Source organism: Schistocerca nitens, chromosome 6, assembly GCF_023898315.1.
Source record: "Schistocerca nitens isolate TAMUIC-IGC-003100 chromosome 6, iqSchNite1.1, whole genome shotgun sequence".
Taxonomy (NCBI): domain Eukaryota; kingdom Metazoa; phylum Arthropoda; class Insecta; order Orthoptera; family Acrididae; genus Schistocerca; species Schistocerca nitens.
This window is the reverse complement of record NC_064619.1, coordinates 724,532,246-724,546,515: the sequence shown is the minus strand read 5'-3', so window position 1 is coordinate 724,546,515 and position 14,270 is coordinate 724,532,246. Positions and strand designations below refer to the sequence as shown.

Genomic DNA, 14,270 nt, shown 5'->3' with positions numbered 1-14,270 from the left:
GTTTTGTATGTATGTCTTGTCTGTTGTCTGCTCCCTTCCTCGTGAATTAGACCATCCACTTACACTACTGTTCATTATTATGGAGAATCTGAACTATTTGTGCTGCCGCCGCCGACACCGATACCATCACCACCACCACCACCACCACCACCACCACCACCACCACCTATTGCCTCACAGCGACTCCATGTCACATTGTAGTGCAAGGATTCTAATCAAGCCCTTATCTGTTTCTTCTCCCAAGGATAATAGGCTACCAACCCGTTTCACCTCGAAGTATTTTTTAAAAATAAAAACGCCTCTTGGGAATACTTTGAATACTAAGAGACAAAGCCAACGTAAGTCCGGGGCGTTGGAGAAACCGAATTTTGTTACTAGATGCAGTCCAAATGGTTCCTAGTTACCAATTTAGAGAGTGAATGCAGGAAATATCTTAGCGGACATGTTTGCAAAATGCCCGTGAAATCAGCTCACGTAAGGAAAGGAATACTGTGCCTTTGACAGTTGGTGTCTGATACCTACCTGACAATAGAAAAGGCTAAGTCCTCGCTGGAAGTATTTCATTTATGCTAGTGACAAACGTGTCACCACCGAATACTTATCTTTACTCCTGGCATCAACGTCTGTAATTAGCAAACTTGTGATATCAATGTTTTTGATTCATGTACTGTTTTTATGACTGGTAAACAAGTTCTCCAATTTTTCCCTTACAGAATTCACGTTTAAAAACTACGAGAATGAAAGATGATGACGTGTGGGGGCATAATTGGGGACGTAAGTTTTCCCTTAAGAGAAACATCGAAAACAAAAGCGACCACTGGTTTATAAAACGAGACGCGTATTCACGCACGCTGCCCTGTGGATAAATGGGCATGGAAACAGTGTGACGCGTTGCCAAGTTAAAGTGTGTGACATTCGGTATACGCTTAGCGCGCGAAGCTGCACATTGTTAAGAATTGCAGAAGGTACGATGTTCTGTTGCCTTGTCCACCTCTTGCTTGGACGAGAACACTGCAAGTCTGTCATCCGGCCCGGGAGCATAGTTGGTCTTATTTTGAAGTTTTTTCACAACCTTTATAGTTGTAGAGAGAGAGATGGCATACAGGTTTTTGCGGTGCTGTGTAAAATAAAAAAGAAGTGTAGAATATGTAGGACGAACAGCACGAGGCCAAGAGAAGTACTCTAATCATAAAGAACGTTGGCAAGAACACAACCGTTCCCTCTACTGTTCGATAAGCATATGAAAGAGGCGACGACGGTTCAGAAGTGTGGTTAAAATTCTCCTGACATTCACACCCCAGTAAAAATGCGGATGAACGAAATGACCTGTTGAATGGAACGGAAACTATGAGCAGATAACCTTGTTTGAGAGTAAAAGAATTCTGCCAGCTTAGAACAAAACGACGTGTGACGAATGAAATGAGGAGAATGTGAGAAACGGACTACCACAAGCAAAGAAGGAATTCCTCACTAAAATCAGTCTACTAACGTGAAAAAAGAGCTTTAATCCGAGGAAGAAATTTCTCAAATGGCTCTGAGCACTATGGGACCCAACAGCTGAGGTCGTCAGTCTCCTAGAACTTAGAACTAGTTAAACCTAACTAACCTACGGACATCACACACATCCATGCCCGAGGCAGGATTCTAACCTGCGAACGTAGCGGTCGCACGGTTCCAGACTGAAGCACCTAGAACCGCTCGGCCCCTCCGGCCAGCAGAAATTTCTCAGAATGAACTTTTCGAGCTCATCATTGTGCGAGAGTTAATTATGAACAGCGGACAAACCGCGAAAGACCAGAATCGAAGTGTTAAAAATGTGACGTTGCAGGGGGAATCTGGAAAGCTAGTGGACTGATGACGTAAGCAAGGGTCCTTTGTAGATTCGCCGTAGATTCGAATATGTGGAAACAATGCCACGAAGAAGGAGCAGAAAGACAGGACATGTGCTAAGGTATCAGGGAATAACATAATTGTCACGCCATAGTATTCGTAATATCAATAGTTGTGATTAATGAAGAAAACACCAACTGGACCATGATTTGTTTTATTAACGACTACCGGTTTGAATCTGCCCTGCAGACCATCTTCAGGCAAAGTGCTGTTTGTCAACAATGGTATGAATGACTAAACTCAAAGTTTTTCTCATTCATACCACTGTTTGAGGCGTAGCGTCTGGTATGATGCCTATGTAAGTCAGACGGTAGCGAGCAGGTAGATACAATGTGTCATTGTTCTCGTGTAACATGAGCGCTCCGTTTCTCAAGCTAGCTGAAAGTAGTAATGGTTGTGGTCTAAAGTTGTCAGCATCTCACGGAATGTGAAATCACACTTGGTTAAAACACGGTATTCTGGAAACAAAACTGTACCTTTTGTGAATATTACGACTGTTATTAATTATTTATGATTTAATAGGTTTAATTATTGGTGTAAATCGTGGCGTGAATATGAAGTACTTAATAGAGGAATATGTCTGTCATGTGAGTATATGTTTGCGTGAGAACTGTGGTTGTAGAGGGGGAGCGAATCGTAGCATCGGGGGAAACTTATGACGTGCAACCAGTCAATTTATGGTACTGCCAAACAAACATTTTACGATAAGCAGTTGTTCAAAAAGGGAGATACTTTTGTAACTGAGGATGTTCTAAATTTGTTAACTTGATAAATTGTCCACAACATCTATTAGCTTATGATTAGTCAAAGGTAAAAGACGCGGGATTGAGCAGTTTAATACTAATTCTGGACTGCCTATGATGTGTAGCAGTCGAACAGAGGACAATACGTTACCGCTCATTTTGTGGACTACGGAACTGCTTCGCGGAGTCTAAAGTACAGTTAGGAGCTCAGCCGTCAACCTGTTGGGACGCGTACACTAGGAGCTCTGAACGTATGTAACAATTTTGCGGAATAATGAGATAAACTTGACCTCGGAGTGCCCCAAAGTGAACGCGAACGTAGGATAAAGACGAACACGCGTAATTCCCATTCTTGTGTGTAAACTGTAACTTCTGAAGTAACCAAAATCCGCTTGGCCTCGTGTACAAGTAGTGACTGCGAACCAAGTAGTCGTAGTGGTCACTTTGTGTAATATTTGAGCGAGCATTGTCACAGACAACTCGTTTTTTTAATCTTTTTGGTGACATGGTCGGTTAAGTACCGTAAGTTGTCTATTAGGAGAGACTATGAGTGCCCGGGAAATTAGAAACTGTAATTTAAGATCAGCACAGGCTTGGCGGTGTTTTGTATTAAAGGAATAACAATATATCTAAGTTTTCCCTTACAGTACCTATTCGTTTAACAGCACATTTCATATGATAACTAAGAAAACATTTGGTGCAATTTTCAGGGGTGTGTAGTGCGGCGGCCGTGCGGTTCTAGGCGCTTCAGTCTGGAACCGCGTGACCGCTACGGTCGCAGGTTCGAATCCTGCCTCGCGCATGGATGTGTGTAATGTCCTTAGGTTAGTTAGGTTTAAGTAGTTCTAAGTTCTAGGGGACTGATGACCTGAGATGTTAAGTCCCATAGTGCTCAGAGCCATTTGAACCATTTTGTAGTGCGGCTGATTCCCGCAACGGTTTTCTATAGCCGACGAACATTGCTCATTTTCTAACAGGTAAGGCGTGTGGACTGGTCTGCAGAAGAAGAAATCACTCCAAGGCGAGTGGACTATTTTCTGTAGGCGGGACAACAATAATAATGACGGCGTGGCAAGCTGACAAACTGCACTTTGCGGCACCTGAATATGGGCTACAGGTGTGAGTGTGTGGGTTTTATTCTCTCAAGTTGCGCAATGGATTGATCCAATAAGTACCCTTTGGCTCCTGAAAGAAACAATTTCCACTTCACACTATTACAGAAGTCAGACAGGCGCTCCTAACTAGAACTGCTTGAATAACATTCAGCAACAAATATCGTCTGGAGTCGTCCGCCGTAAGGAAAAGACACAAAAATATTCTATATATTCTTATGTAACTAGTGGGATACTTGGGCACGGGAATATTGCTAGTTAGTGTAAGAAAAACATTAAACGAACGAAAAATATTATTTATTACAAAAAATTTTGAGAAATCAAGTGAAACTTTTTCTTATAAAATGATAATAAATTTCCAGGTTCTTTTTGGAACAATAGATTGCCTCTTATTGATAGGAATGATATTATTTTACAAAGTATGGAAAGGTTATTTTCTCCCTTTTCTTTAAGAATGTTATTTACTCGGCAGAATGGCTGAGAGCCGCGCCTACACAACCGGAATAACTTTTCTAGGTACGGTCAAGGCTGTTGCGTGAGAAATTTAGTGGAGTGTACTGTTATGAAGAACAGATAGGGCTCGCATACACTGTAGCGCACAATACCTTGAGCTGCGACGACTGCTGCCTGTGTCGTTCGCTGCTGACAAATAACACAACTATCTCTTCCTATCTGGATTGACCTTCGCCAATCAAACTCTCCCTATGCCTTGAGGAAATCAAGGACTCGTATCTGGCCCTAGTGTAACTATTGGCGTGGTACACCAGTCAGATAACCAGTCCACCACGATGCCACTCAGTATTCGCTCGCAGGCGTTTAACTAGTACTCTGTCCACGTTCACAGAGCACAATAAGTGCGGCGGCCAACACAGTGAACAACGCTTAATCACGGGCGACTCAATATAGAGTGTCACTCCGATTCGCTAACAGAGGTGCTCTCCCAGTCAAATACTGAGGGGAGACTTTGTCAGCCGGCCGAAGTGGCCGTGCGGTTAAAGGCGCTGCAGTCTGGAACCGCAAGACCGCTACGGTTGCAGGTTCGAATCCTGCTTCGGGCATGGATGTTTGTGATGTCCTTAGGTTAGTTAGGTTTAACTAGTTCTAAGTTCTAGGGGACTAATGACCTCAGCAGTTGAGTCCCATAGTGCTCAGAGCCATTTTGAGACTTTGTCCGTCGCTCTTTGCGTACATGTACGAGCGCACTTGCTCTCGTTGTGTGTTCCAGCTCCAAGAGCGTCAATGGAACAGCCCCATTTTCTGGAAAAGTTGCAAGGGTATATCATTTGCTGCCTTCCCTCACTCCTCCGACTCTTTGCGTCAGAAATATTCCGCCAATCAGCGTTGCTCTTTTAATCGGGAGACTGACGTTTCGAACAGTGTCGAACAGTGTCGAACAGTGTCGAACAGTGTCGAACAGTGTCGAACAGTGTCGAACAGTGTCGAACAGTGTCGAACAGTGTCGAACAGTGTCGAACAGTGCGGAAATCTGTAGCATCTCCATTAGCCGTATACTGCCCTCCTGTGAGAACTCCATAACTACAGGGTCGGTCCGTGAAAAAAATGCGTCTTCTGGGCGCTCCCACACAATGCAGCGGAATTTGCTTTTAAGTCGAACACAGGGGTTGTTATCGCTTCGCTCCGGCAAAAGCTGTCTTCTCTCTGGGCGGTCACTTCGGTATGTTGTTGACCCAGCCCTCTGAAGGCACAGTCTTCCCAGTGGGCTGGTTTCCTCTTTAGAACGAAAACTCCTGTGGCCTTCATGTTGTGTACGCCAGCCTCGACATTTTTCAACCTCGGTGCCCACTTGCGATTTACTTATTAGATTTGCATATCACACATGAATTCATAAAAAGTTGACTCTACTTTATCGACTTTGGGTTCGAATGAAGCGTCTTGATGTGCAGAGCACGATTGTGAGGACGGAATGTGTAAGAAAGGAAGGCCAGGAGACCACACCACCTTACACAGGGAAGATTGAAACCGGCAATCATTAGTATAAGAAGTTGTAATCCAGAGAGCGTTTTTCATTTATTGGGGGGGGGGGGGGTAATTTCGTATTAAAGGAAACTGTAAAGGATAAAAATTTCAGGAGAAGACAGAGATTCGAATAATACATTCGACAAATAACTGAGGATATTTGATGCAAGTGCTACTCAGCGATGAAGAGCTTGGCGCAAGAGAAGAATCCATGGCTGATCTGGATCTTCAGGAGACTGAAGACTATAGAAAGTAAAACCAACTCCGCGATAAGGTGCAGAGGACCACGCAAAACCTACCAACTGCCGTGCCATCCTCTGCCATACGGCGTCAATCAGAAGTCCACCCAGCCGATTTCCAGGCCTCTGAGCCGCTACTTCTCTCTCAGATAGCTATTCAGTTGTCATCACGAAGCTTAGTGAACCCGTTCCATTCTTCCCACGAAGGTAAAACTCATGGCAGTACCTGGAACTGAAGACGAATCAACGCTAAACCGCTAAAAAAGTCACCAACCTCACTTCAAGGTTGTGAGACTAACGGCTTCAAGGTACAACAAAGATTTAATTATCAGTATTTCATATATTGAAGAGTCAAAGGAACTGGTACATCCGCCTAATATCGTGTAGGGACCTCGCGAGCACTCAGAAAAGCCGCAACACGACGTGGCACGGACTCGTCTAACGCCTGAAATAGTGCTGGAGGGAACTGACACCATGAATCCTGCAGGGCTATCCATGACTCCGCGAGAGCATGTCCATCCGCTCCATACAACTTCAACCGAGACTCGTCCGACCAGGCTATATGTTTCCAGTAATCAACAGTTTATGGGGGGAGGGGGGAGAGATCTCCTGTGAACAACACGTTGCAAGGCATCTCAGATATACTCATCGATCTTCATGTCTGAGGCGTTTGGTGGCCAGCGAAAGTGTTTGAACTCAGAAACGTGTTCGTGCAGCCACTTCGTAGCAATTCTGGACATGTGGGGTGTAGCACAGGTCCTTTGGAATGCACAACGGAAGTGAATGGATACAGATGATGAGACAGGATGCTTACGTACGTGCCACCTGTCGGAGTCTTATCTAGACGTATCAGCGGTCCCATATCACTCCAACTCCACACGCCCTACACCATTACAGAGCGTCTACCAGCTTGAACAGTCCCCTGCTGACATGTAAGGTTCATAGATTCATGAGGTTGTCTCCCTACCCGCGTATGTCCACCCGCTCCATGCAACTTGCACCGAGACTCGTCCGACCAGGCAACATGTTTCCAGTCATCAAGAGTCCAATGTCGGTGTTGAAGGGCCCAGGCTAGGCGCCAAGCTTTGTGTCGTGCAGCTATCATCAAGGGTACACGAGTGGGCCTTCGGCTCCGAGAGCCCATATCGATGGTTCGCACGCTGAAACTTGCTGATGGCCCAGCACTGAAATCTGCGGCACTTTGCAGAAGGGTTGCACTTCTGTCACGCTGAACGATTCTCTTCAGTCTTTGTTGTTCCCGTTCTTGCAGGATCTTCTTCCGGCCGCAGCGATGTCAGAGATTTGATGTTTTACCGGATTCCTTATTTTCAGCCGGCCGAAGTGGCCGTGCGGTTAAAGGCGCTGCAGTCTGGAACCGCAAGACCGCTACGGTCGCAGGTTCGAATCCTGCCTCGGGCATGGATGTTTGTGATGTCCTTAGGTTAGTCAGGTTTAACTAGTTCTAAGTTCTAGGGGACTAATGACCTCAGCAGTTGAGTCCCATAGTGCTCAGAGCCAACCTTATTTTCACAGTACACTCGTGAAATGTGCATACGGGAAACATCCCCACTTCATCGTTACCCCGGAGACACTGTGTCCCATCTCTCGTTCAAAGGTATTTAAATCTTGATAACCGGTCACTGTGGCAGCAGTAACCGAACTAACAACCGCGCCAGACAGTTGTTATCTTATATAGGCGTTGCCGACCGCAAATTTTAACGTTTAAAATGCAGAGACCTATGATCAAGCTATGGAAACACCAGGTAGGAATATCAAAAATGTAGGAAAAGACATATTGTTACAGACGCTAGGCTGAAATTTATAGTAAGAATCTTAATAAAATGTAATTCATCCGCAATTGAGGTGACTTACAGGAAGGCTGGCGGGAAGCAAATAATCTGTCTTAGTAATTACCGGTATCGCCCCACATAAAAAAAAGCCATTAATGTACATAGACAAACATCCTCGTTGGTGTTTCACATCTGATGTTTGTCCTGTGTGCCGGTGAAGTTTCGAATCATTCTGGTAGATGGCAGGGTCGTATTACAGCGTCAAAATGACGTCTGCATACGACTCACGTTACAAGCAGCGTGCTGTTAATGAATTCTTGTATGCAGAAAAAGAAAACGTGCTGAACATCCATAAACGTTTGTGTGCAGTGCATGGCAATGCTGCAGTTGATAGTATAGTTGGGCGATGGGTAAAGAAAGTTACATCCTCAGGAAATGCAGAAACAGAGCTCCATGATCATCCACGCACGGGACGTCCCGTCAGAGCCACCGCCCCAGACATGCTGAATCGTGCGGACGCCATTATTCGTGCCGACCAGCGCAGCACGACAATTGGCTCTACAGTTGTCGGTCAGCATTGGAAGTGCGTCTGCAATGATCAAGACACTCGGATATTCTAAGAGGTGCTCATGACGGGTTGCATGAATGCTGAAAGCGGACCACAAGATTCAAAGAAAGGCTATTTCATCTAAAAATGTTGGAGCGTTTCGAGATCGACGGAAAGGCCTTTCTGTCACGGATCGTTACGGGGGACGAGGTTCGCGCTGGAAACAAAAAGGCGGTTCATGGAGTGGTCTCATCCTCATTCACCACAAAAGAAGAGATTTAAGGCAACCTCCTCTGTCGAAAACGTCATCGTGATAGTCCTCTGGGATTGTGATGGCGTCATTCTGGTGGATGTGATGCCAAGAGGATCAACGATCAATTCAGAGGCATACGTGAAGGCTCTGAATAAGCTGAATAACCGTTTCCGACATCTTCGATCGGTCAAGAACCCAGCAGAAATCTTGCTCCAACACGATAATGCACGCCCACACGCAAGTCTGAGAACCCGGGAACACATCGCCAAACTGGGTTGGACATCATTGCGCCTCCAAGACAAGAGCTTTTACTAGCAAGAATACATGCTCTTCCACAACGTAAGCGTACGGCCATAGAACGTGATGGAGGCTACGTAGAAGAATAGGACATGGGCAAGTCATGTTGATGTATATTGTAATCAAATTCTGACCCTTAAGAATAATTATGTTCTGAGAAAGATATTACGTATTGAACGTCACTCGTGTTTGCCAATAAAAGTAGCTTTTTCCAGTACAAATATTACACGAAGCCTACATGAGGTGTTTTCTTAGGACAACATTACAACGCCATAAATCGATGGTCTTCATGAATAATTGAGTAATTGAGTAATGTTTTAGCAAACTGAAATGTACGTACGACTTCGAAATTTCTCGGGTATAAAACGAGGTACAAGCTAAGCGCCGTATTCTTCAGTCTCCCTTAGGATACCTACCAAGTCAGTTGTGTCATAAAATAACGGTCTCAGGACATTGCTACTTCTCAGTTATTTTTATTAACTGTGTTCATATTATCAGTTTATGGTGTTCAGTAAACAACTACATCAATTTTGAACGTTGTTCCCTCTTCATCACTCTCAGTCACAGGAAGTAGAACTGCACTGTAAAACCCCCGAAGACGCTGATACTGCTTCTGCGAGAGACGAACTTCGAGAGCTTCTGGGCGAAACAGGTAGAAAGAATCCTTCACGACTACTCACTAAGACAGTCCAAGGACGGATTATCTTACTCTCCGCAAATATCGGATGGAAAAGCAAGACCAGTCATACTGTACGTTTCTTATACTATCTTGCACGCACTCACTGACTAAACTGAGACATTCCTGGAAGTTTATTGAAAATGGGAACTTGTTGCGACCTCTTCTCTACCCAATTTCCCCACTATCATAGAGACACGGTACAAGAACATTCAAACCTAACATGACCTTGATAGTTCGCTGTGTTGGCACGCTTTAATAAAAATGAACTAATGGGGCACTGCATCATTCACCGACATCGCATATGCTGTTCCAGAAATTTGTGGACCTTCAAAAATCCAACGAATTAAACAAAAGCATTTTCGAAATTTCTGAAAGAACAGAACTTGGTGCATTGCTGTTCTCATGCTGGAGAAGGCTGGCAGGTTTTGCTAAGTCTGAGGCAAATCTGTGACAACTTTGGGCCAGTTTCTGCCTCTTCTTGATGTTGCTAACTTACAAATGGGTATTTGCAAATGATTCCGCTACAGCGGCCACCTTATAGTGCGGTTTGCTTAGTTGACTGGCGTCTGTCGCGGCGTCCACATTACGAGTGTTGGCATCATAAGAAACGAGATGTCTTGTCTTACCTTTCGCACGTTGTAGCCCAGCAGCACGTACCGCTCGTCAGCAGACAGCGACATCAGCTCTGGCTGGTACTGCTGCAGAATCTGCAACACAAGCGCACCCAGTCTTAAAACTCTAACTCACTCTCTCTGTCTCTGTATACACGTACAGGGTGTTAGGGATGTAAGTGCAGGTATTTAATGGCGACGGACGGCTGTGCATTGGAGAGCATTACATCAGTATTTACTTCATTTGCAGACTAATAATAATAGTGGTAGAATGTTTTTACGTTTGTTACTAGCTCGAAGTTCACGTGACAAGAGCGAGCCATTAATGCTTATTTCCCCCTCCGCAGCAGATCAGGTGTTGAAGTGTAAATCGGTTAGTCGATATTGCAGGCGTAACCCACTTGGTGGTGCGATTATGAGTGTGCAGAAGTCATCAGGTAGTACAATGTTTGACATGCTTACGCGAAGATTTTAAGACGCAAGCCAGTTGCAAAAATGACTGTGTGGACGATGTGGCCTAATCTACACCTTATTTTTTTTTTTTTAGATCTATGTGACGATGCTGTGATGAGCATATTTATATGTTTTGACGATGCCATTACGGCCTTATCACCTTAAGACATGGTGTAACAAAGATCTGAGGATTGTCATTACTGATTGAAACCGGTCATCGTCAAAAGAATTGATATTGTGATCAAAGACTGGAATAAAAAACATTTGCAAAGAAATAAAGTACAATGAATAAACTGAAGTACGTACACGTTGACATTGACACGGCTAATCTCCGCTATCATATTAACCGTTAGGTCCTTCAGTGTGTGGGACCTGTTTTTGTAGATTGTTCCTTTAAGGCAGCGAAGCAGTCTGGGAATGCTGAATCGAAAGAAGTTGGCGAGCCCTAATCCTTTAGATACGATTCTAGCGTTGCGTTCAGGGGAGTGTAAAGAAGCTCTGTTTCTGCAACAGCCAGTCTTGCGAGTACTCGCGATTGCTCGTTACAGAAGGGAACAATTGGTGCCGGCATGGCAACTCGTAAACCCGACTGTAAACAACTGAAGGCAGTTCTCGTAGCAGACGAACTTGACAACAGACTCCTCAGGACGTACATTTTTGGAATAGTCAGTCAACGTATTGTCCTCTCGTACCCATTAGTCACTTATTTGACCTGGGAAGGTTGGGAGCTTCAGGCGGTCTCCTACATGTCAAAAAGTACTACAAAGTATTCTTAATTTATGTGTGTGTCCTTGATATTTTAGCATGGGTACAGTTTTAACTACGACCACTAATAATAAATGATGAACAACGACAACAAAAATAAGAAATTATAATAGAAGCTATGAAGATCAACAATAATATTAACTATTGTTCGTAGTAAGGATAACATTAGTTGTATTTACTGGTTTCATCCATATGCAAGCGGTTTCGGTGTTACAGTACACCATCGTCAGGCCCCTGAATACAGTCCCGATCTACGATATTTCCGAACCGGGACAAAAACTTTATAGTGGATCCCTTCCTCTCGCCCATCCACCACCTCTCCAGCGTTTGAGATAGGACATCAAAAATTTTAAAAAATCTAGTTTTCAATAATACATTCATTCTGTAGTACACATCTTTCTGGAGAATTTGATATATAAGACACACATGTCTGAGGAAATTTAAGATATGTTATTGGTCCTAAGTGTGCCAGGATTCTTCACACAGCATTCTTCTATAGTGTAACACTGTCTTTCGCTCTATGGAATTCAACTGTATATTATTTTGTACTAAAAACCATCACAACCATATTCAGGAGAGTGGAAGCTGAAATGTCCTGTGGTGGCTCTTCTGCTCCCATTCGGCCGGTTTGACATCCTAACCCCTTTTTAGAGGAGAGAAAAAAATATTAATACTGGGTTTTGCACTCTTTATTGCCTATTAGCTAATAACGTTCTCTTGTGTGTGACACAAAATGAAATACGGAAAACACAAAACCATTAAAGACAAGAGACAAGCAAGACAAACATTTCTTAAGTCATCCAGTCCCAGCATATTTTTCTCTCTAATCTTTTACAGCTTTACACGCCGTGCTTTCCTTTCTGCGAAAGGAATCTTACCCCATCAAAGTTCATCTCATAGGCAATTTTATTTTCAGTGGCTAGGATCGTGTGGCCAGATAGACGTTCCTGACTCATTGTTGAACGCAGATAGCGTGTAATTAGTTTTAGTTTGCTGAAACTTCCCTCACCGCTTGCAGATGTCGGTAATGTGCAGTATATCCTTAAAGCTTTTCGTATATTAGGAAAAACTTCTTGTAAGTCGTGCTTGTACAGATGTTATAACAGGTCGAACGAACTTGATTCTCCATTAATTTAGGTTACTAACTTTTTGAATACAGCGAATTCCAGGCAAAAACCAACTGCACTGAAGTCTTTCGTATATTTTCGTGCTAGATCGGTTCTATTTTTCTGTAGATCCTCAGTCGACATACTTAAAAGTGCGTGACTATCAGGGAAGCCGAAATTTTCATTTAGACTTTTGCACACTCTACCCTTGTTTCAATTTGTGTTAAAATTGTCAATTACTATTTTTGTATCTTTGGAAAACAGCTTAGTCGCGTCTAGTGTTCTTGATTCTACCTCGCAAATTTCGTGTTGCCTTCTCTTTCTGGCAGTTCGTTTGCTCTGAGGACAGGCTCGATTTCCAACTCTTTTGGAATAGATACAGCTTCTTCGATCCACAGTTCTATTGGTTTCTCTCTCATTTCTTGCAAGATCTTAACAAGGCCTTGCGCTAGTACGACGTCCGCCCCCGGTAGCTGAGTGGTCAGCGTGACGGAATGTCAATCCTAAGGGCCCGGGTTCGATGCCCGGCTAGGTCGGAGATTTTCTCCGCTCAGGAACTGGGTGTTGTGTTGTGCTAATCATCATCATTTTATCCCCATCGACGAGCAAGTCGCCGAAGTGGCGTCAACTCGAAAGACCTGCACCAGGCGAACGGTCTACCTTAAGGGAGGCCCTAGCCACACGACATTTCATTTTATTAGTACCACAGGGCGGGAAATGATAGTGTCCTCTTTCTGTATTTCGACGTTCACTCTATTGATCTCTCTAAGAGTACCAGGTCAAATTGTTAACTTCGGGATAAATTTAAAATCCATCACAGCATGTAGAAGATGACCAGCTTCGTACTTAGATTCTGCAACAAAGGGAGGATTTTTCGTTTTCTTCCAGAGCTTTGACAACTTCTGGTAGGTTATTTAATAGAGCTGTAATAGGTAGGAGTTTTGCATTATTTTCCACCTCATCGTGGACCCAACAAAAATGCAATACAGTTTCCGGACAACCCCAAACAGACTAAATTCTTCTGGACAAGACTACGTAGAATGCACGCCCACAAGATTTAAAGAGAGTGCCAGACAAGGAACTTTCATAATTCTAGCCTGGACATCCTTATATATGCCGGCCGTGTTAGATTTGTTATTGTAAGATTCTCCATAACATTTTTGCACATCCAAACCATCAGCCTCTACTTTTTGTAGTATTTGCAGTGTGATATATACTCCAGCCTTTCCGTCAATTTCTATAAAATCAATTCAGCTTTCCTTTATTTCACATCCAGTTTGTTATTTTTATGTAATGATTACTTGACTAATTTGCTCTCTGTGAAATACATATAGCGTAACGAGATATGATGATATATTTGGTCTCCTTTATCAGATTCCAAAATTTGCCATTTTATCGATGATTACTTTTTGTATTTTCTTCGACAAGTATGATACCTGTCCCTTTTTCTAGTGAGCTAACTGGCACTTGAGAGTAGGATTATATTTGGCGAGCGGAATTATCAAATTAAGAAAATTTCCTTGTCTAGGTGGAGGAAAATTTTCAGTGACACCACTAGGTGTTTCTTTAGATACTCTAAAGGCAAGAGAGTTTGTGGCAAGATACATGACAGCGTTCATTGCTAAATGTAGAATATGTCTCCATTTTTCTTTCTCAGAGTGATTAAATCTCTCAGTCTTGTGATCGATGCCCTGGCACTATTTCATTTGCTGCGAGCCGGTTTTCCATTTGATAAAACATTCATTGTGTGTCTGGTGCTTCATGCTCGAGTCATTTTTTGGAGCTTTTCCCAATTAATGGGACGCTCT

The 14,270-nt window shown here is 43.5% G+C and overlaps 1 protein-coding gene across 1 annotated transcript in view; it reads right to left on the bottom strand.

Moving 5' to 3' along the window:
- LOC126263124 (venom dipeptidyl peptidase 4-like) overlaps window positions 1-14,270 on the bottom strand; it is a 324,149-nt gene that overhangs the window by 203,466 nt on the left and 106,413 nt on the right. Inside the window, exon 4 of the mRNA XM_049960140.1 lies at window positions 10,154-10,234. Coding sequence (XP_049816097.1) covers window positions 10,154-10,234 — 81 coding nt within the window. The remainder of the gene's footprint in view (window positions 1-10,153; window positions 10,235-14,270) is intronic.